Source organism: Stenella coeruleoalba, assembly GCF_951394435.1.
Source record: "Stenella coeruleoalba genome assembly, chromosome: 5".
NCBI classification, from domain to species: Eukaryota; Metazoa; Chordata; class Mammalia; order Artiodactyla; family Delphinidae; genus Stenella; species Stenella coeruleoalba.
In genome coordinates, this window is record NC_137150.1 from 79,672,905 (window position 1) to 79,696,277 (window position 23,373).

At 36.4% G+C, this 23,373-nt stretch overlaps 1 protein-coding gene across 1 annotated transcript; it reads right to left on the reverse strand.

The window, feature by feature from the left end:
- Positions 1 to 7,348: 7,348 nt before the first annotated feature.
- Positions 7,349 to 14,835, reverse strand: TEX55 (testis expressed 55). The gene is made up of 4 exons (XM_079922099.1): positions 13,658 to 14,835; positions 12,955 to 13,101; positions 11,112 to 11,174; positions 7,349 to 7,456 (listed from the first exon to the last, which is right to left on the reverse strand). The coding sequence occupies exons 1-4, from the start codon at positions 14,813 to 14,815 to the stop codon at positions 7,406 to 7,408; spliced, it is 1,419 nt and encodes a 472-aa protein (XP_079778225.1). The 5' UTR covers positions 14,816 to 14,835; the 3' UTR covers positions 7,349 to 7,405.
- Positions 14,836 to 23,373: the final 8,538 nt, after the last annotated feature.

Sequence of the window (23,373 nt, forward strand, 5' to 3'; positions counted from 1 at the left end):
TGTTTTCTATGTCTGTGAGTCTGCTTCTGTTTTATAAACAACAGTGGACTCTCGTTTGTCTTCATTTTACTCAGTCGCTCAGCAGCCGATGGTACAGCTGATGATGCCATCTTTCTCATACTGCTTTTCTCTTCTGGCTTCCATCATACCATATTCTCCTTGTGCTTCCATCTCTCTGGTTGTTCCTTCTCAGTCCCCATAGCTGTCTCCTTCTTGGCCTGACCAATTATGTTCGAAGACTCCAGGGCTTGGGTCCAAGTCTCATTTGGGAATCTAGCTCTGAAATGGCACCTCCGTCAGGAGTCAGCCGGTCCCCTCACTCATGCCCACTACTTCCTGGTTAGAAGTCCAAATAAAGATGAAGCAACGCTGTCTGGATGTAAGGGTAAGAGTAAGAATTGTAGACCCTTGTCTTCTTACAAATACAGCTGTGTTTCTCTGCTTTCCCCCCAGAAATTTCTTTTTCTTTCCCTGGCCACCAGCTTTTGAAGAACAGTGAATAGGTTGTGGCCTCTCAATTTGGTATTTACTAAGTATATATACTTTTGATTTTTTAAAGTTTTTGTTTATTTTATTAGATTTTGGGGGCAGAAGATTCCGTAATGCAATTTAAAGCTACCCTCTTTATCAGAACTGTTCTGAGAACTTCTAAGACAATAAATCAGATTTTGTCATTCCTTTGTTTAAAAAGTCCAGTAGTTCTCTCTGCCCTCAGCATAAGATCCAAACTCCTTACCATGGCTTACAAGTTGCCCATGTACTCTTCTGCAGCTTCATTAGGTACTACTTTCACCCTATGTATGTTCCAGCCACAGGGGTTTTGCACTTGCTATTCCCATTAGCGGAAATCCATTTCTCCCAGTGGTTCCCATCAACCTTGAAATGCAGCTCAGCTCTCACTTCCTCTGAGAAGCCTTTCCTTATCTCCCTACCTAAAGTACCCTGCCTTCTCCATGCCAGTGACTTTTTCTCATATAATCATGTTTTATTTCCTTCAAAAAATAATCACAGTCGATTATTATCTTATTAATTTATTTGTTGTCTTTTTTCCTCTGCCCTTGTTGCTTCACCAAAACTAGAGTAAGTTTCAAATGAATGAATGAATTTCTGATCCGGGAGGTTTAGGGTGAGTTAGGTCTACTCAGTCCTGGGGAAAAAAAATTCATTTTATTAAATAGTGTTTGAGTAGAGCCACAAGCACAGGACCAAAGTGCCAATTATATGGAGGTATCTACATTTCTTTTTTTTTTTTTGGTATCTGCATTTCTTTAAGTATTGCCCTAAATTATTCTCTGCTTTAAAAACAACATTCATTATTCTATTCTGATAACAAAATGAATGAATGTTCATTGTAGAAAATAAAAATCACTATACTTCCTTACTCAGTGATAAACACAATGAACATTTTGGTGTGGAACCATCCATTTAGGAACTATTTGAGGTACTATTACGTGTCAGGTACAGTACTAGCCGGAATAAAACATGGCATTTACCTTCATGGCACGTTCAACCTTTCTTCTTTACATTTTCTCACAAAATAATTGGGATCATACTTATTTACAGTCTTCTAAACCAGTTATTTTTACTTACAATACAGTGCAGACATTTCCCTATGAGTTTATTCTACAACATAATTTTAGTGGATGTATTGTATCTCACCATATGAATATGCTATTATGTACTTACTGAATCTCTCAGGTTGAAAATTCAGATTTTCAATTTTTCAATATTATAAATAATGCTATGGAAAATTTTAACCACATTTCATTATTTTCTTCATACAAATTCCTAGAATTAGAATTTCTGGCTAAAGGGTATATTCATTTTAAAGTTTTTGGATTCATGGGATCAAACTGCATTCCAGAGAGGTTGTAAAATTTATACTCCCCACAGGAGTATAAGAAAGTGCCCATTTCTCTGCACTTTAAGCCAGATTAGGTATCATCTATTTTTTGTTTGTTTATAAAAAATATTTAATTGGTATCTAATTTTTGTTTTAATTTATATTTCTTTGGCTATTTATATGTTATCTTCAGTAAGTTTCCCACTCATATTCTTGGCCCTCTTCTTTGACTGGGGGTATTTACAGTTTTAAAAACTGATTTCTGGGAATTTGTTACATATTTAGGATATTGACCTGACATATTCATTGCATCTATTACTCTCAATTAATCGTTTGCCTTTTTGCTAACTTTTTCTCATACATTTAAAAATATTTCATGTCAGTTATATAAATATTGTCCTTAATAATTTCTGCCTTTGGCATTACGTTTCAAAAGAGCTTTCCAAGTCAAGATTTCATATTTTCCTATTCTTTTCTCTCTTTCAGTCTGTCTGTCTCTTTCTCTGTTTAACTCTTTATATGTAAATATGTATATTGTTGTGTATGTATGTGTATGTTGTTATATGATACAGGGTAGATCCAACTATACTCATCCAAATAATTAAACAATAATTACAGCAACGTTAATTGGATGAATAGAATTTCATTGCATGGATATGCCACAATTTATTTGATCAATCTGTGGTTGGTCAATTTTGAGGTTGGACAATTATCCCCACTTTTCTCTCATTATAAAAATGTGAAACAAATCTTCTCTATAAAATTCTCCAGGTTCAGTGTCATTTCCGGAAGTGTAATTTGACTATATGCGTGATTTCATTGTGGGACAGTTTTGGTGATGACAAGGTGTGGCTCCAGTGGTGGGTGACTAAAATAGAGTATAAAGGTCGTAAGAAAGGAGGAGTCCTTTGTTACTCACCGCTCACTCCTCTCCCCTGTACCTGCCCACGCTGACTGTGGAGCTGTCTGAGGTCTGCCTGGAAAACATCCTGCACTTAGCTGCTTCTGTGGGTTCTTAGGTGGGTTGTCTGCCCTAATTTATCCATTATTGTTGCCCCATCTGCTTTCCGTTTACAGAAATCATAAAAATCTCTGGCTTCTCTCCCTTTTGCTTTGAGTATTAAAATGGATTTACTTCTTTTTGTAAATATTTACTGTAATTTTAATGGAGTTTGAGGAGGACTGCTTTGGCTTTCTTAAAAAAATTAAAACACAGAATTAGGCAGACAACTTAACTCTACCCATTGGAATCCTATCTGTTCATAAGAATAAGCCACACTACCACTGTCTGTCTGGTGTCAACTTGTTGCAAATTCTGCCAACACTGCAGGTAAAAAAATAGCCTTTTGAAAGCCGAATAAGGCATTGGCACACTAACATTGTTTGCCATTCATAACAACACCATTCTCTTTATCTGAGTTTTAGCCTTACAATGTTTCCAATCAAATTATTGGCATAAAGATTCAAGCATAGGTACACAGCCATCTGGAACCATACCTGTCCACACCCCTCTTAAACAAAAACATATCTGGACAAATGTGAGTACAAAAACATCAGCAGACATAATTATAATTATATACTCACAACTTCTTATTCACAAGAATAGGCGGTTTGCATGGGACTTCCCTGGTGGTCCAGTGGTTAAGATTCTGTGATCCCAATGCAGGGGGCATGGGTTCGATCCCTGGTCGGGGAACTAAGATCCTGCATGCCACGTGGTGCAGCCAAAAAAAAAAAAGAGAAAAGAAAAAGAGAATAGGTGGTTTGCAGAGTGTTGACATAAAGGCTGATGACATAAGAGCAAAAGAAGGTAAGTGGAGGAGAGAGGGTGAGTAAAACTGAGAATAAGTAGGTCAAGAAATAATAGGACGCTTTATCATGGAAAGCATCTCCCAATATATACATATATCAAATCACTACATTGTACACATTAACCTCACACAATGTTATATGTCAATTATATCTCAGTGAGCTGGAAACACACTCACATACATATACACACAAACATGAAATAACAGGAGGCCAATTTAAAAGAAAATAAAGTGTATGCAAGAGACTGAAGAGTAAAACAAGGGGATTTGTAAAGAATGGGGGAAGTAGAGGGATAATTCTGGAAGGCTGGGGTATTCCTGTTTCTATTGTTTCTGAGTTTCATAGCTATTCTCCTTCACTTTCCTCTGTCATAAAGTGGACTTAAAATATTTATCCCCACATTAATCTTTTAAAAACAGCTTTATTGATATCTAGTTCATATACCATAAACTTCACCCTTTTGAAATGTACAATTCAGTGCCTTTTAGGACAGACAGTCAGAGTTGTGCAACCATTACCACTATCTAATTCTAGAACATTTTCATCACCCACGAAAGAAACCTCATTCTCATTGCATTCACTCCCCACTCCTCCCCCTCCCCTACCCCTGGCAACCACTAATCTACTCTCTGTCTCTATGGGTTTGCCTCTTCTGGATATTTCACATAAATGGGATCATATACTGTGTGGCCTTTGGTGACTGGCTTCTTTCACTTCACAGAATGCTTTTAAGGTCACCCAAGCCATAGTCATATATTGGTACTTCATTCCTTTTTATTAATAACCAAACAATATTCCATTGTATGGATATATAACTTTTTTCATTTTTAACTTTTTAAAATTGTGGTAGAAAACACATGCCATTTACCATCTTAACCATTTGTGAGTGTATGGTTCAGTAAAGTACATTCGCATTGCTGTGCAACAGATCTTTTCCGTTCTGCAGAGATGAAATTCTATACCTATTAAACAACTTCCCATTTTCCCCTTCCCCCAGTCCGATAACCACCATTCTACTTTGTCTCTATGCATTTGACTACTCTAGCCGCGAAGCATGTGGGATCTTTGCTCCCCGACCAGGGATCGAACCTACACCCCCTGCACTGGAAGGCAAAGTCTTAACCACTGGACTGCCAGGGAAGTCCCTGAATTTGACTACTTTAGACACCTCATATAAGTAGAATCACACAGTATTTGTCCTTTTGTGACTAGCTTATTTCACTTAGCATAATGTCCTCAAGGTTCATCCATGGTGTAGCATGTGTCAGAATTTCATTCCTTTCTAAGTCTGAGTAATATTCAATTGTATATATAAACCACATTTTGTTTATCCATTCATCTGTCAAACATCACATTTAAAAAATCCATTCATCACTTGATGGGCATTTTTGTTGTTTCCACTTTGGGGTTATTATGAACACTGCTATGAACACTCTTGTACAAGTTTATATATGGCCATATATTTTCAGTTGTCTTAAGTATATACCTAGGTTTGGAATTGTTGAGTGATATGATAATTTTAACTTTTTGAAGAATTGCCAAACTGTTTTCCAAAACAGCTGCACTATTTTACATTTCCACTACCAGTATAAGTATTCTAATTTCTCCACAGCCTTGTCAACACTTGTTAGTGTCTGTCTTTTTGATTAGAGCCATCCTAGTGGATGTGAAGTAGCATCTCATTGTGGTTTTGGTTTACATTTCCCTAATGACAAATGATGTCATGTTTATTCTTTAAATGGAAGAGAGGAAGGGATATGCCCAGGAAAACTGTTCTAGTAGATTCATTCTCTATTACTGTGAGGAGATTGGGGTGGCTGGGGAACGCAGTGAGGGAGCGTCACTAGGATTGCTCGGGTAAAATCTAGTATCAATACTTGAGACACTCACACCTCATATCTATAGGAATAACTCCTTCTTTTAGAAGCATCCTTGGGGGATTCCTTCAAGGGAGATCATATATTCCGATCTCTGCTTGTTCTGACATTGAAACTTTTATTCCCATTACCTTTATATTCCATGTGTCATTCCATGTCCTCTGTCAGTTTTACTCTGAAAAGGTTGGGACTCCTATTCCTCTTCTAGTTGACAGCCAGCTCCACCTGGAGTCTCACCTTTACTCCTGGTCTGAGACTACTTCCTACCACTTAGGGACTAAGAACTGAATATACTTTTCGCTGACTGATCTTGTGCACTATACAGATCTTTTAGCAGAGAGCCTGAGTCACTGAGAGTGAGGCCTGATCTCCATTTTCTCCCTTCTCCTTTCAGTCAAACATGTTCAGACAGGATCACTGGACCATACCGAGCCCATCCCCTCTGGTCCACTGCCTCACTGTGAAAGGTCAAAATGACAGCTCTGAAATGCATCACAGAATGTCAATGAGAAGGGCTGAAGTGGCTGAGGTGGACTAGTTTGAGGTGTTCTGCTTTAAGAAACATAGTACAGTGTTAGGGCTGAAAACCAGTGAACTAAATTCAGTATTTAATTTCAGATGTTATTGATAACATCCAAGTTTTTGATCACTAATGATATTGTGGACCCTTCAATATTTGGGTTATTTTGTTCTAGCAACTGATTAATTATAACCTTAGTCATGTCACTCAAAGTTTTCTCACAGGTTCACTGTAAGTTTATCAGCTTTTACCTAGTTTTGCCAGCCCACAATCAACAGAAAGGCTGCTTATCCGCCTGGAGTCTGGGCACTGGCACATTTTGTGGACAATTGAAGAAAAAGCTAAAGAAGCTTTGAAGTTTTAAGTAGAGATTTTAAAACTATAATTATTAGACATGAAATTCAGGTATAAAAAAGGGGATTTATGCATGATTGTTCAAACAGAGGCTTAATTCATTGCAATACACCACATAATTATACCAAATCGCCAGGGAAACAATATGAAGAATCAAGTCTGCTATAATGTCCAAACAGAAATTCAATGAAAGGTTCAGCTCACAAAAGTAGTATCAGATGATCATCTCAGCTATGATTGCTGGGCAGATACTCTCATACCAGGTAGATCACGTTGAGGCTTTTTGCTTTTAAATACCAGTTCAACTGGCTACACGTTCCACACGATGCAGACACTCTTCAGAGGTTAAAGGTAATAAGGAAGTGACATTCTGCCTCTCCCATAGGTGTATACAGAGTAGTATAACGTGTCTGAGTTTTGCTTTAGGTTAAAAATCAGGAGAAGGCTATCCCTTGGAATAGATTAAATCACTTCCATTAATGTCAGAATATAACAGGCAGGGTCAAAGAGGAAAATAGTAAAAATTTGTTGGAGGTATTAAGAAACAAGAAAAGAGATCTTACAACAGTTACCTTCCATTAAGAGAGAAAAAAGTGCTGTTACGAATTATTTTCCGCACATTTTCCGACTGAAAATTTTATAAACAGTTTCGAGACATGATGGGTTTATATGCTTTTGGGAATGTGTATAAATTGCTAATATTCTTTTCTTGATCTTCTCTGGGATTTGTGAACGTGTTTTTGCTCAGTGCTTTGGAGGAATGAGTACAGAAATATCAATGCATGGATAAGTATATGTGCCTATGTTTTTGTATGATGAGCCAGAGGTATCTGTAACTGTTATGTGAATTTTACGAAGCTACCCAGTAGATTTTTACTTAAAAAATAAGAACACATTTAGGCAGAGTCACTACAAATGACCATTCAAAAATGATTTTTCGGAGTGGGAAACAGAACATAGTGTTGACACTGATGGTTGTAAACAATGTTGAGGAGAGATTCATTCTTCGTAGGTTTCACTTTTCTTTCTGTTTTGTATCACTTCCTGTACCTGAGGAGAATGAAAAAGAATTTTTTCCACTTGCAGTTTTGGTCTACTTTGAGTTACCTTATCTTGTAGGCTTAAAATATATAGACATTTAAAATACTGAAGTCCTTTTAAATTTTTGCTATCTTGTGGTTTTACATATTATCTTACTGTAAATTTAATTTGCAGGTTTCCTGACTGTTAAAGATGCTCAAGAAATTGTCATGTAAAAAATAAATAAATAATAAATAAATAAATAAATAATAAATAAAAATAAAATAAAATACAGAAGTCCTTGTACTGACTTGGTACAAACAATTTAGACTTTGATAAGTCACGAATATGTGTTGTAATATCTAGGGACACCATTTAAAATATTAAGAAGGTTATTAGGGCAGTGACCTTATTCTGTATGATACTGTAATTATAGATACATATCATATACATTTGTCAAAACCTATAGAATGTAAAACACAAAGAGACTTTATGTAAACCATAGACTTCAGTTAACAATAATATATCAAACCAGCTGATCAACTGCAACAAATCTACCACACTAATGCAAGATGTTAATAATAGGGGAAATGGGGGAAGGAGAGGGAGTAAATGGGAACTCACTGTACTTTCTGCTCAAATTTTCTGTAAGCCTAAAACCATTCTAAAAAATAAAGTATATTAATTTTTAAAAATCACCCCAATGTGAAACCAAAAATAAAAAAAGATTAAGAGAGTATAACTTCTAAATAGAGAGAAAAATGGAACAATAAAAGAAGATAAAAAGTAGACGAAAAGAAACAAAACAGGCAGGACAAATAGCATACGGTAGGACAATAGATTTAAACCCAAATATATCTTTAATAACATCAAATATAAAGGGACTAAATGCTCCAATTAAAAGCTTATCAGATTTGAATAATTATAAAAATTATAATACATGCTATATATAAGAAAGATATCTAAAAGACAAGGACAGAGTAAAGTTAAAAATAATAAATATATACCATTTAAATATTGACAAAAATAAATCTGGTATAGCTATAACAATATTGAAAGGAGTAGAGTTCATGTTATACCTCTTAATGATAAAAATTCAATTTACCAGAAAAATATAAGAACTCTAAATTCATATGCACCGAATAACATAGCCTCAATTACATATACACAGCGTAAATTGACAGAACTGTAGGAGATAGGCAAATTCACAATAATATTGGACGACTTGAACAACATGTTTAGCAAGCCTGATCTAGTGGATATATTTAGACACTTCCCAATAATTGCAGAATAAATATTTTTTCAACTCCAATTCATTCATTCATGGCAGTTAGCCATATGCTGCATCATAAAGCAAGTCAACACATTTCAAAGATTTGAAATCTTGATCTCTGAGTAAAATGCAATTGACTTAGAAATCAGAAACCAAAGGGCAACTAGATATCTAATATTTGATAATTTATATAAATAATCTAATGTCAAAAAATCCATAAGTTGAAGAAGAAATCATAATGAAAATTAGAGACTATTTTGAACTAAATAAACTAAAAACACCACACACTTAAATTTATGTGATAAAACCCATATGTATATATTATATATTAAAAAGGAAGATCTGCTTCCTATATGCAAGAGTGAGCAATTAAAAAAAATGAATTCTGCAAATAACAGCTATGTATTCATGCATAAAATACAACCCTGCCCACAAAAGAAAAACCCCACAAACCAAAACAAAACAAAAAACCTCACAGCTACCTGAAGGTTCCAGTGACTAAGCAAAGACAGGCAGATTTTGGAGAGGAGTCTAAACTTAGAGCAAGTGACCAAATGGAGCGAATTTCTCATTTTTTGTAATTTTGACCCAATGACAGTCGTGACTCACAGACATAGCTATGGCTGCACAAGAATGCCTCAAACTGTGACAGAAAGCCCCCTGTCTTTCTGGATGGAAGAATTACAGGAAGTAGACTGGTCAAATATGGCTAGATGCTGAAGAGTGAGGGGAAATTCTAGAAGAGGGGAGGAGGTTCCTTAATTCTGTGCATGAACTCTGCACAAGCCTCAGGTTGGCTTCTGAATCATGCATTCATAGGACAGATTCAAAGTAGTAGTAGGCTTAAGGAACTGACCTGAGCTATGACCACAGAAGGCAAGAGAGAGAGCTTACAATTCAAATCTAACCATGTTAACTGCCAGCTAAAACAAAAACAACACTTGTCACAGGAGTATGACAGAACTCAAGTCTACACAGCATAATATTCACAATGTTAAGGATACAATTGAAATTATCCTAGTTATAGAAAACCAAGAGAATGCTACACATTTTAAATGGAAAAGATAACTTTAACTTCTTCCTTTCTGATTTGGAAGCCTCTTATTTTTTATTTAAAAAAATTTATTTGGGGCTTCCCTGGTGGCACAGTGGTTGAGAGTCCGCCTGCCGATGCAGGGGACACGGGTTCGTGCCCCGGTCCGGGAAGATCCCACATGCCGCGGAGCGGCTAGGCCTGTGAGCCATGGCCGCTGAGCCTGCGCGTCCAGAGCCTGTGCTCTGCAACGGGAGAGGCCACAGCAGTGAGAGGCCCGCGTACCGCAAAAAAAAAAAAAAAAAAAAAAAAAAGGCTAATGCTGAAAATACTGATAATACTAAGTGTTGGGTGTAAGTGATAAGGATGTAAGAACTGGATCTCTAAAATACACTGCTGTTGGGAGTGTAAATTGGTACAATTGCTTTGGAAAATTGTTTGAAATACTCTACTAGAGCTGATCGAACACATACCTGACAATCCAGCATTCTCTCTTGTGGGTATACACCCAAGAGAAATGTGTGTATATGTGCACCAAGAGACACGCACATGAAAGTTCTAGGAAAATTTTTTGTAATAGCTCCAAGCTGGAAATAACCTGAAGGTCCACATCTATCACAGAAAGGATAAATTGTGGCATTTCATACGAGTACTATACAGCAATGAAAATGAATGAACTACAGCCACACACAACAGCACGGATTAATCTCACAGACATATTTTGAGAAGAAGAATGAACCAATGAGTCCCTACTACATGGTTCCCTTTACATAAAGTTTAAAAGGTTGACAAGCCTACACAGATATAGAGAACAAGCTAGTGGTTACCAGTGGTGGGGGGCAAACTGCTGGGTGTAAGATAGGCTCAGGGATGTATTATACAACATGGGGAGCAGAACCAATATTTTGTAATAAGTGTAGATGGAAAGTAGCCTTTTAAAATTGCATGAAAAATTAAAACAACATTTTTAAAGTCTCAAAGGTAAAGCTTTTGGCTCTAGAAGTCGTGCTCTTAACCACCAAAAAAAAAAAAACAAAAAACAGAAATTTAAAAATAAATTTAAAAAAAAGGCTGACAAGTCTAAACCAAAGTGTTTCATGATTCATGTTTCATGGTAGAATTATAAAGAAAAGTGAGAATGTCATTATTGTAAAATTCAGAATAATAGTCCCTTTGTGGGAAGTGATAACCATGAAGAAAAGAAAGGGGGCTTCTTGGATGCTGGTAATGTTTTAATTTTTTTTGAACTTGAATGGTAGTTACAGGTGTGCTCACTTCATGATAATTCACTGAGTTGTATATGTTTTGTACACTTGTATGGGTGCTATATTTTATAATGAACAGAATAACAAGCTTGTTCTTTTTTTCCTATTCCATACCTGGCACAGCATAAAACTCAGGGGATCTTCTGGCTTTTCATAGACTAGCTTTTCAGTGATCTGCTGAGGGAGAGAGAGAGAAAGGCATCACATTATGGTTCTGAGCTAAAGCTATATGGTCAGGTTATACCTGAAGCAATCTTTTACATTAACCTAACATGTACCATAGCATTTTAAAGAAATTCGTATATCTCTACATAGTGACAAATTACTTTCTTACTGCTGATAAATTTGGGCAAATTAAGGTAAAATGTGGAGGGATTAAAAATTTAGGAATAAATAATAATGTATATTTTTCTAGTTTCTAAGATCAAAGAGTTTTGGAGAAAGGTTTGGAGAATTGTGATTTTGCTAGACTGAGAAATCAATAAATTATTTGCTTTGAAGAATAGTCAAAGAAAAAGTTTGGAATAAAAATTTTAAAACACTGTATGATTTTTACATAGAAACTTCCTCCTAAGGCATTTGATTCTAAAAGGTGAAAATGATGTTCAGCGTTTGTAATAATAAATGAGGAAGAACATAAAAAACTTCAGAGACCCCCTTCCATATGTTTTACTGTTGTTGAATAACTCAAAAAATTAGAATAAAGCAAGCAAAATTCTCACTTGCAGGGAATAACAATAGGGCAATTTTTTTGGTATAAAATATTCTGGTCTGTTTAATGCATCCACGCTAATTAATTATTTCATATATGTGTCTACTGAACACATATTTATAACTAATTTTTCTGATAACAACGTTCAATGCATAAGCATTGTTTTTTCTTGACAGATAAAGAAAATTACTTACAGAACGATTAGAATTCTACTTTCTACGGCTTTCATCCTTGAGTTTAATAATTAGTATTTCTTTGGTTAAAGCCAGAAAATCCAGCCATTAGCATTCTCCCACAAAATGACATTTTAAAGAAAGAAAAGGCATACAGCAGTGTTAATAAAGCAAATATCACTTATCTCTATTTTATATGAGGAAACTGAGATTCACAGAAGTTAGGTAATTTCCTCCAAATCACAAAGATGAGAAGGGACAAAGTTAGCTTGGAGCCCTGGGCTAACAGATTTTAAAATTTGTGCACTTTCCTCTATTTCCTACTTCTTTAAACTTAAATTCTTCCAGTTTAAATGCTTTCATTTGGGGTGGGCCACTCTTACTTACAACTTTCTAACCACAAAGTTATTTCATGTATATATGTCATTATATATGTATATACACCTTGCTGCATAATAATATTAACATAAAAATACACATGTCAGGAGAACAGAAACAAAAACAACAAAACAGCAAAAACTTTATAAATGTGATAACATTTTATAATTCTGTATTGGCCAAGGAATGTCATACTTTAAAGAAGGTTCCAGCCCCCTATCCTGAGGTCTATAAAATTTGTAGTTTCAAGAATTGGAAGCAACTTTTAACTATGTCATTTTTCTCCTAAAGACTGTGGGTTCTTAGATAGTCACAGGTTGGTCATCTTTTGAAAGTATTATATTCCTGCCTAGAAAGTCTTTTTCTCTCCTTTTCAATTGCCATTATTTTGTCATTCCTTCCTAGTCTGGCTCAAACTTTAACCCTGGGCCAAATTTTTTCCCTAGCAACCAACCTATCAGATCTCTGATTCCTCTGAAGGGCTTCACATCATGATAAAAATCATTCATTTGGTGTTTATCATTTACTACTTTTGGTTAATACGTCTTAATGCACTTACTGACTTCTCATTAAGATTATATCCCTTTTATAGCAAACGCCCTTTCTTGTACCTCTTATAAGCCAAGTCAAAGTTTGTTGTTTATATTATAATTACTTTAAAACTCACAATTAAAAAAGAGGTTGAGCGGTTTACCTGGAATATTTGCAGAATGTGGTGTTTCTCCACGTATCGAAGTGAAACTTGATAAGGATCTTCATGTACTATAGGAGGTAACTGCTTCTTATAAGGTTGATTGTATGCCTGAAAACTCCTTCTTTCCTGGTATTCTGAAATATCAACCTAAAATGGAAATATTCCCCAAGAGAGTCTTTAATGAATTGAAAATCCCCAGGAAGTTTTGTTGCTATTGCTGCTGTTATCAGTGGAATCTGGTATTGATGGGATCTGAACACCAGGAATTAAGAGCAAAGACATTATTATGAGAGACCTGGCTGATTCTCCAGGCAATGTAATGCACCTTGAGTCCTGGGAGGTACCTTAGACATCTCCAATCTACTTCAAATACTTTTCCCTTCACAGAGATTTCCAACTGACTCCAAATTCCTTTCCTTTGGTAGAAGCCCAGAGGGGGAATGACTTAGTGTCCCAGTGTTAGCAGCAGAACCAGGACTTGAAACCCAGGTCTCCTGAATCCTGGTACGTTGATCCTTCCTGAATGGCCTTACTTAGTGTAGCAGAGAAGGCAATCCATCTTTTTATTTCCCACCCTTCTCCTGCCCTTCCTGAATCCTATGGGTCACACATACCACAACATGTGCCCTCTTCCTACATTCTGCCAGACCCCTGGCTTAACCTCCAACCTCCCAGGTGGGTATCAAATGCCCCTTTAACCTACAGGCTTGGTTTCCACGGGTTGAGTTTTTTCTTGACTGATGATATAGTCCAATTTGGATGAGATGGAGGGAAATCTTGGGGAGTAGGCTTGGTCTTTTGTTTGGGAAGTACTGGTCAATCCGTGATCAAATGGGATGAATGCTTGCAGATCAGCTACACTTTCTGTTTCAGTTTCAAGGGAAGCCTTGGTTATGCTGCCATCTGTCTGGCCAGGCTCAAATTTGCAGGGTTGTACTCTGAAGTCAGCCTCTTTGTCTTCCTTGCTGCAGCCAAGCTGGTGGAATAATCTATCATCAGACCGGCTACATGCTCCATAGTCAAACAGGTTGTCTTCTGTGTAATCATCCTCTTCTTCCACTAAATCGTCAGCCTGGTCAGATTCACTGCCAGCCTTGTCAGGGTCAGCAGCCTGGTGTTCAGATGGTTTAGTAGCTTGGTCATACACTTCGTGGTGCGTCTTTACAGATGTTCTGTGGTCAACTTGGTCAGACAATCTATGATCAATCTGTTCAGAAGTTTTTCCCTCAACCAGGCCAGACAATCTACTTTCAATCTGTTGAGAAGCTCTTCGGTCAGCCGGGCGGGACATTCTGTGATCGCTCTGCTCAGAGGCTCTTTGTAAAGATGGGACAGACGGTTTACAGTCAATCTCTTCAGAAGCTCTTCTCTCAGCTAGGCTGGACATTCTGTGATCAATCTGCTCAGAAGCCCTTTGTTCAGTCTGTTCAGAAGTACCTCGTTCAGGCAGAGCAGACATCTGGCTGTCAGTCTGTTCAGACTCCTCCACGCCACCAGCTTGGCTAGATGCCTTGTCGTCCATCTGTTCTGACATGCTTCGGTTAACCTGATCAGATGCTCTACGATGGGCAACATGATGAGCATGGTTGGATGCTCTGAGGTCAGCCCGATCAGATGTTCTTTCTCCCATGGATTCACATGCTTTGTGGTCAGCTTGATTAACTACGTTGGGTTCAGCCAGGGCAGACACTATCTGGGCAGCCTGGTCAGCTGCTCCGTGATCAGTCTGGTCATCTGCTTCCACTTCATCCTGGTTCTGTCTGTTGTCTTCCGGGCTGTCTGTGTGGCTGTCATTTGGGGACTTGGCTGTACTTTGGTTTTCCGATGATTTTGCCGGAGCCTCTTCTGGAGGCTTTTCCATTTTCTGCCTGGTACCAGACTGGTCTAGATTGCCAGACGCTGTGGGTGGGGCCGGGCCGGGTAGTCTAGGCGACCTTCGGAGCGCACTAGACAACAATACCCGCGGGCTTTGTTTGGACCTCCGAGCTCCAGCTCTTCCGGGCGCGTGGGCGGATGCCGGTGGATGCCGGGAGGTGAGCGGGGGAGCCCCGCCGCTGCCTGGGGAGGGATGCCTCCGGGCGCCCAGCGAGGATGCGAGTGCAGGGGCGGACACCCTCTCCCAAGAAATGGTGATGCCCACAGCCTGGCGTCGCCACCGCCCAGTGACCGGGCCTCAGGGCTCTGTGAATTGGTCCATTAGAGCGGTCCCCTCCCCGTTTTCTTACGGAGGTCCACAGCTGTGTGTGTGAAATAGGATCCAGCAGGTTATCACTCGAACCAACAAAATGTTAGCTATGAACACGCGTCCAACCACATGAGGGCGGCAGACCTGAACAGAGGTTACTGTTGCCATCAACCAAATTCCACGTTTCATTGGCTACTGACTTTTGTATAACCACAGTTGTATTGCAGAGTATGATTACTGCTGGGCATGTGCTAGTAAATGGTCCTGCTAAATGTTATTTTTCTTTAGACTCTTATCGGTATTGGGGTGATGTGGCCCAAATTCTGTGGTTTTTCTTTTAATTAAAAAAACAAAACAAAACAAAAACTTTTAAAAGCCAGCCTTTCCAAAGAGTGCCCGTACTGTTTTCAGTGGTACCAGGAAGGCTTTAGTCCTTCTAACACTCACATTACCAAAGTCAAACGTATCTTTCTTTCTTCATAGTAAGAGTGTAGAGAGGAGGCTTTTGCTTTCCTTCTCACTCTCATCCCGACACACCCCTTGGCAGTTCATTGCTGCAGGAGCATCCTCTTCTCTGTCTCACGGGACAGGTGAGAAGCTGTTTTCCATCTTCTCTGGGAAGAGCTGTCCTGACGGTGGAAACTCAAGCTCCAAGTGTTTTCTTGCTGAATTAGTCATATATGGTTGGAGGGCTGGAGAGAGGAGAGGAGATCCAGTGAGAATGGGTTCTAAAATCACCCGATCCAATGGTCTTATAGCAGAAGGGAGGGTTAGGGTTAGGAGCCAGAGTTCTAGAAAGAAAAGGAGTAAGGAAGGTGAGGGACAGATAGGAGAAGGAATACTTAACAGGTGGGGAATTTGCACTTGATGGTGGTGGCCAGTGGGGTACATGTTTTGAGATTTGCCCCTCCCTTTTTGAAATAAACCTTAAGAATCCACTTCAGGCCAGCACGCCCTCTACTCTCAGGAGCGGGGTAGTACAGAGGTGGTGAGGCAGGCCAAGGATTGGTAGTGTGATGCCAGATATTCTTTTAATATGGGTTTAATTGCATTCAATAATTAGAGATAAGACTTAAAATCCAAATGCAGCTAGTAGTAATTAAGGAGTGAGAGGGAGAGTGCATACCTTTGGTGCCATACTTAGGAGCAGAAGGAGACTTTAGATGCACTGAAATAAAATCATTTACCTAACAGTACCTAGAACATATTTGGTGCTCAAGACGAGTTTGTCGGATATAAATATATTAAAGATTTGCCTTATTTATTTATCTAAAAATGTGTGAAGCAAATGGATGCTACGTTTGAAGTAAAATAGATGATGGTCTATGGTTTGCAACTTCAAAGGGGCATTGGTTTTGTAGATTTGTTTTTCCATTTATAAATTAAATGTAATTATTGTAGAAAAGTAAGAAAAACAAGCATAAATTTGAAAAAATTCCCCCAAACACCCCAGGGATAACCTTATTAACATTTTCCTGTATACCCGTCTAAAATTTTTCCCATGCAAATCTATACATCTAATATCTATAGGTATGTGTATATTTTACAAAATGGAATCAAACCATGTAACTGTTCTATAAACTACATTTTCATTTAATGCTATAGTTTAAATGTTCTTCCATGTCAAGAAATGTAAACTAAATTAAAGAGCATTGGCTTTTGGAGTTAGACCAATTTGTTTTAATTCTGTATCTGCCACTTATTAGATTGTTGAGTTTGAGCAAATCTCATTATTTTTCTGAGCTTCAATTTTCTCATCTGCAGATGAAAATGGGAATAATATAATAGTTCTCAGAATTCTTGTGAAAACTAAATGAGATAACAAATATAATTAGCTCATATGTGCTTCATAAAGAGTAGCTATTTAAAAAATATATATAATTTATTATATGAATTTATTTTGTTGCTTTTAACAGTGCTGCATTGACCATCATTGTACAAACATTTTATAAGTTTGTCATATTTTTTCCTTAAGATAAATTTTCTGTTGTGGAATTGCTTGGTTAAGGAAGTGTGCTCATTTTGGTGTTTTGAAAGTACTATGTTTAAAAATGCCTTCCAGAAAAGTTGGGCCAATCTCTAGCTCCACCAGTAATATATAAGAATGCTATTTCCCTATACCAAGTCCAATTCTGTATATATTTTTCATTTTTGCCTATCTGATAAGTGAAAAGTAGTATTTTGTTTTAATTTGTATTTTTTAAAATATGTTTAATGACTTTGGATTTCTTTTTTTGTAAATTTCCTAGTCTTGCCTTTGTCTTTTCCTTATTGATTTGTAAGAGCTTCTTACATATTAAAATACTTAATTCTTTGCTATATAAAGACTATATAAAACTTTGCAAATAAAGTTTTCTGGCTTGTTTGCCATGTAGTTTTATATTTTTTGGTTTATGAAGTTAAGTTTATTTTTCCCTTTCTAGTTTTTTTCTTTGGGGTCATGTTTAAGAAGACCTTTGTTATCACTTATGATTATACAAATATTCTCCACTTATATTTTCTTTCAGTACTTTTCAGTATGTGTGTATTTCTTTTTTTCTTACATAGAGTTAAGTGCACAAAGTTAAGTGTGCAGCTTGATGAATCTTTACACACATATACATCTATGTACACATTGCCCACATCAAAATATAGAATATTTCCAACTTTCCAGCAGGTTCCCTCATGTTCCTCCCTAATGACTACCCCTCCCAAAGTTAAGTATTGCTGTCCTGATCTCTGTTTCCATAGCTTAGTTTTTCTGGTTTTGGAACATCACACAATATGATTCTTATTCTGGCCTCTTTTAGTCTACATTATGTCTGAGATTAAACCATATTCTTACACATAGCAGTATACAGTTATTTTTCATTGCTCTGGTATATTCCATTGTATGATTATACCACAAACTATCAACTCTGATGTTGATTGACACTGGACTGTTTGTAGCTTGGAACTATTTAGAACTTTCTTGTACATGTCTTTTGGTGGACCTAAGTGCTCATTTCTCTTGGGATAGACCAGTGTGGGATTCCTGGATCATAGGATAGGCTCATGTTTGGCTTTAATAAATACTGCCAGACAGATTTCCAAAATGGTAGTACCAATTTGCACTCTCACCAGTTATATATAAAAGAATTCAAGTTGCACCACATCTTGCCTCTTACTGTTGGCTTCGGGTGTATTTGTTAGAGCCTTGACATGTGAATTTGAGGAGGACATAATTATTTAGTCCATTACAGTCATAGATGTGAGGGCTTATTTCTAGATTCTCAATTCTATTCCATTAGTCTATCTATGTGTCCTTATGCCAGTCACACACTGTTTTGATTCCTATTGTTTTATAGTAAATTCTGAAATCAGGAAGTGTGAGTTATCCAACTTTGTTCTTTTTCAATATTGTTTTGAATTGCTAGGGCCCCTTGAAGTTGTATATTAATTTTTAGATTGGCTTTTCCTTTTCTACAAAGAGCTTATTGGAATTTTGATAGAGAATGCATTGAATTTGTAGATTGCATTGGGTTAGTATTGCTGTTTTAAGAATACTAAGTCTTCTAATACATCAACATGAGATGTTTGTCCATTTATTTATGTCTTCTTTAATTTCTTTTAGCAATCTTTTGTAGTTTTCAGTGTACAAGTCTTTCACCCTCTGCTTGGTTTAATTTATTCCTAGCTATTTTATTTTTTTATATACATATGATATTGTGAATGAAATTTTTTACTTAATTTCATTTTTGGGGTTGTTCATTGGTAGTGTATAGAAATACAGCTGATTTTTGTGGGTTGATCTTGTATCTTGCAACTTTGCTGAATTTGTTTATTATTTCTAATAGTTTTTTGTGAGTTTTAAAGATTTTCTATGTATAAGATCATGTCATCTGTGAATAGGGATGGTTTTATTCTTTTTTTGCAATTTGAATGCATTTTATTTTTCTTGCCTAATACTCTTACTAGAATTTCCAGGACAATGGTGAGTAGAAGTGGTGAAAATGACCATCCTTGTCATATTCCTGATCATAAGGGGAAGGCTTTCATTACTGAGTATGATATGGGGCTTTCATCAAAGACCTTTATCAGATTATCCTTGTTTTTATCGAGAAAGCGTGTTGGATTTTTAAAATTGCCTTTTATGCAGCAATTGAGAGGATTATGTGTTTTTTTCTCTTATTCTATTAATGTAGTGCGTAGCATTGATTAAGTTTTATATGGTGAACCACCCTAACAATCCTGGGATAAATCCTACTTGGTCATGGACTGTGATGCTTCTTTTATTTTTTAATTGAAGTATAGCTGATTTACAATGTTTCAGGTATACATATACATATATCTATCTATTCTTTTTCAGATTCTTTTCCATTATAGGTTATTACAAGATATTGAATATAGTTCCGTGTGCTATAGTTCATTGCTGTTTATCCATTTTGTATATAGTAGGGTGTAGAGTGTGATGCTTTTAATATGCTTCTGGATTTAGTTACTAATATTTTCTTGAGGATTTTTGCATCTATATTCATAAGAGATATTAGTCTGTAGTTTTTTTTTTTTTTCTTGTGTTGTCTTTGTCTGGCTTTGGTATCAGGGTAATGCTGGTGTATAGACTGAGTTAGAAAGTGTTCTCTTCTCTTATTCTTTGGAAGAGTGTGAGAAGGATTGGTGTTAATTTTTCTGTAAATGATTGGTAGAATTCATCAGTGAAGTAATCTATTTCTGGGTTTGTTCAGTTGTTGGTTTTACTTTTGTCGACTCAGTCTCTTTATGTGTTATAGGTCACATAAAAAAATAGAGATTTTCTATGGTTTTTTTTTTGGGTCAGTTTTGGTAGTATGTGTGTTTCTAGGAATTTGTCCATTTCATCTGGGTTATCTAATTTTTTTCTACACAGTTGTTCATAGTATTCTCTTACAATCCTTTTTACTTCCATAAAGTTGGTAGAAATGTCCCCACTTTCATTTATGACTTAAGTTATTTACTAGTTCTCTATTTTTTGTAAGTCTAGCTGAAGGTTTGTCAATTTTGTTGATCTTTTCAAGGAACCAACCAACAAACCAACTTTTTGTTTTGTTGATTCTGTTTTTCTATACTCTATTTCATTTATCTCTGATCAATTCTTTAGAATAGAATTTCTTTTCATCTTCTAGCTTGGGTTTAGTTTTCTCTTCTCCTTATAGTTCTTTACGGTATAACATTAGGTTATCAGTTGAGATCTTCTTCTTTTTTTTTTTTTTGCGGTTCACAGGCCTCTCACTGTTGTGGCCTCTCCTGTTGCAGAGCACAGGCTCCAGATGTGCAGGCTCAGTGGCCATGGCTCACGGGCCCAGCCGCTCCGCGGCATGTGGGATCCTCCCGGACCGGGGCACGAACCCGTGTCCCCTGCATCGGCAGGTGGACTCTCAACCACTGCACCACCAGGGAAGCCCCTTTTTTAAGGTAGGCATTTACAGCTATAAATGTCCTCTGGAGCTTTGCGTTCCCTGTATCCCATAAGTTTTGGTATGTTGTGCTTTTATTTCCATCCATTTCAAGGTATTTTCATCAATCTCAAGGTATACATTTCCCTTGTAATACTTTTTTTCATCCATTGGTTATTTAAAACTGTGGTTTAATTTCCAAATATTTGTGAATTTTCCAGTCTTCCTTCTGATATCTAGCTTCATTCCATGGGGTGTATCAAAGAAAATACTTTTTGGGATTTCAATCTTTTAAATTTATTAAGACCTGTGGCCTAACATAGGGTCTGTCTTGGAGAATGTTCCATGAGAAGAATGTGTATCTGCTCTTTTGGGAGGAATGTTCTTTATATATCTGTTAGGTCTAGTTGGTTTATAGTGTTGTTCAAGTCCTGTATTTTCATACTGATCTTTTGTCTTGATATTCTATCCATTAGGCATCTTGTGTCAGTCCTTCAGGTAAAAGCCCTCAGACAAGTAAAAAAAAGACAAACATAATTCTTTGAGAGCAAGGTGTGTTTGCTCCCTCTGGAACCAGCGGCTATGGTCCCACACTGTGAACATGGGCTGCTATCTTCAAAACTGTTGCTGAGTTGAGAAGCTGGGAGCAAGGACAAGTAAAAATGCTGCAGTACTTTCCTACTCTTTGTTAAGTGCCTCTTTCTTGACCCAGCATTCATTAGGTTGCTGAAAACCTTTCTAGGGTCCTGACAAAGTTGACTGACAGTTTCTGCTTATTTTTTCATTGTTTCAGTGGAAGGACAGGCCCCCAGAGCTACCTACTCTGCCATTTTCATCACTCCCCACCCCTCCCAGCTTAAAGGTTTGAAAATGGAACATTGTATATTCACATCAGATTTCCAGTTTCTTTTTAAGAATGGGAAAATCTGCCAATACTGGGCTCACAGTTCCACATATCAACAATTGCCTAGTGAGTAGTAGTTTACCAGTTCAGGGAGGACCTACATTCTTCAGTTGTCCTACACTTTCCGTTCTGCCCCTTAATCATTTAAGTTACCTGATTTGTTCCTCCATCCATTTTAATTTTCAATCTCTGTAGTATTACATAGTGACTAAGAGCTCAGGCCTTGAGCCAGACAAAACTGGATTTGAATGTTGTCTTCACCATTTAAATACTGTGTGTCCTTAGGTAGGTGGTGTGCCCTCTGTGATCTGTGGCATCTTCACTTGTAAAATGAAAATAAACACAACTACTCAATGGGATTGTTGAGATGAGTAAATGACATAATATTGATAAAGAATTTAGGCCAGTGCCTAACATTCAGCAAGTAAATAATAGTATTTATGTGTTTTAATGTAAATTTCTTAAGGCCATCTTTTATGTTCTTTGGTAATGTTTGGACTTTATTTTTCTTATATGTTGACTGTATTTGTTTAAAAAGTTATTCTTATGTAGTTTATGAGTTTTATTATTGCTGTGAATTGGATTTTTTTCTAATATATTTTCCAAATGGCTAATATGTAGGAAAGGTAATTTGTTTCTTTTATACTGTCATCTTTTTTATTTTCTTATTAGATTGAACAGATTTTCAGATTAGTTTGATTTTTCATAATAGACAGTGGTAATGATAACTTTTCCTCTTCCTTGATAATATTTTTACCTCATTTGTTTCTTTTCTAATATTGAATAAGACTGTCAAACAATGTTTAATAATTATGAAGATTATAGATGTCTTCATTTTATTCCTGAATATAATGAGAATGTCCCATGAAATGCAAAGCTTAATTTTGGTTTCTGATAGTTATAAGAATATATATATATATATACATATATATATATATATTTCTTTCTATTTCTGTTTTACAAGAGATTTTAATTGGCTTTTGAAGTTTATCAAATAATTTGTAGCATCTGTTGAAATAATCATATGATTTTCTCCATTAATTTATTCATGTGTTTATATCAAGAGATTTTTAAATGTTAAATCGGTTATCCATTCCTGGAATAAACCTTACTTGGTCATCCTATATTTTCCTTTAAAATGTGCTTCTGGAGTAAGTTGCTAATATTTTATTTAAGGTGTTTGTACTTTATTAATCAGTAAGATTGGTCTATTGTTACCTTTTCTTGTTTTATATTTGTTAAGTTTTGGTGTCAGGATTAGGCTAGCTTTATAAAATAATTTAAGAAACTTACTGTCTTTTTCTGTACATTGTAATAGTTTTTATATGAACTATCTGTTCTTTAAGCTTTGTTAAAACTCACCTATAAAATCTCATGGTCTGGTCCTTGTAGGGTGCAGGGGTTATGGTTGTGGTGTGTAGACATCTTTTATAGAGTTTCCAATTTTTTCTATGGTTATTGGTCTACTTAGATTTTCTCCCTCTACTTGAAAAAATTTTGACAATTCGACTTTACTTGAAAAATATTTCATTTCCTCTCAAATTTAAGATTTATTGAGCATAAAGTATTTTCTTACAATATTATTTCAATCTTCTCTATATACACTTATATTTCCTTTTTAATTTCCAATACTGAGTTCTCTTTCTTTCTTGGTTACTCAGTTATACTCTAATATTTTTTTTCAATATTTCTTTAAACAGCCTTTTAAGAGAAACACCTCTTTTGTTTATTCTATTGTGAGTTGTTTCGGGGTGGTAAGGCTGTAAAAAAATAAACAGTGTACAGTTTTGTGCTCCTCTGACTTGTAATATCTAACTCTGTGTGGACTGCCAAGGCCACTAAATTTTGGGTGTGCCTCCATGACATACAAAGGGGTCAGTAGGGAGCCAAGTCGACCCTCTTGCATCCTTTCTCATTTATATTCTTTACCCTGTTTATGT

Excerpts from the sequence above, each read along its gene's own strand:
- TEX55 (XM_079922099.1), bottom strand. The coding sequence starts at position 14,815 with ATGGAAAAGCCTCCAGAAGAGGCTCCGGCAAAATCATCGGAAAACCAA. Across the intron at positions 13,102-13,657 it reads AACCCGTGGAAACCAAGCCT|GTTGATATTTCAGAATACCA; the intron begins GTAGGTTAAAGG and ends TTTCCATTTTAG. Across the intron at positions 11,175-12,954 it reads ACATTCTGCAAATATTCCAG|CAGATCACTGAAAAGCTAGT; the intron begins GTAAACCGCTCA and ends TCTCTCCCTCAG.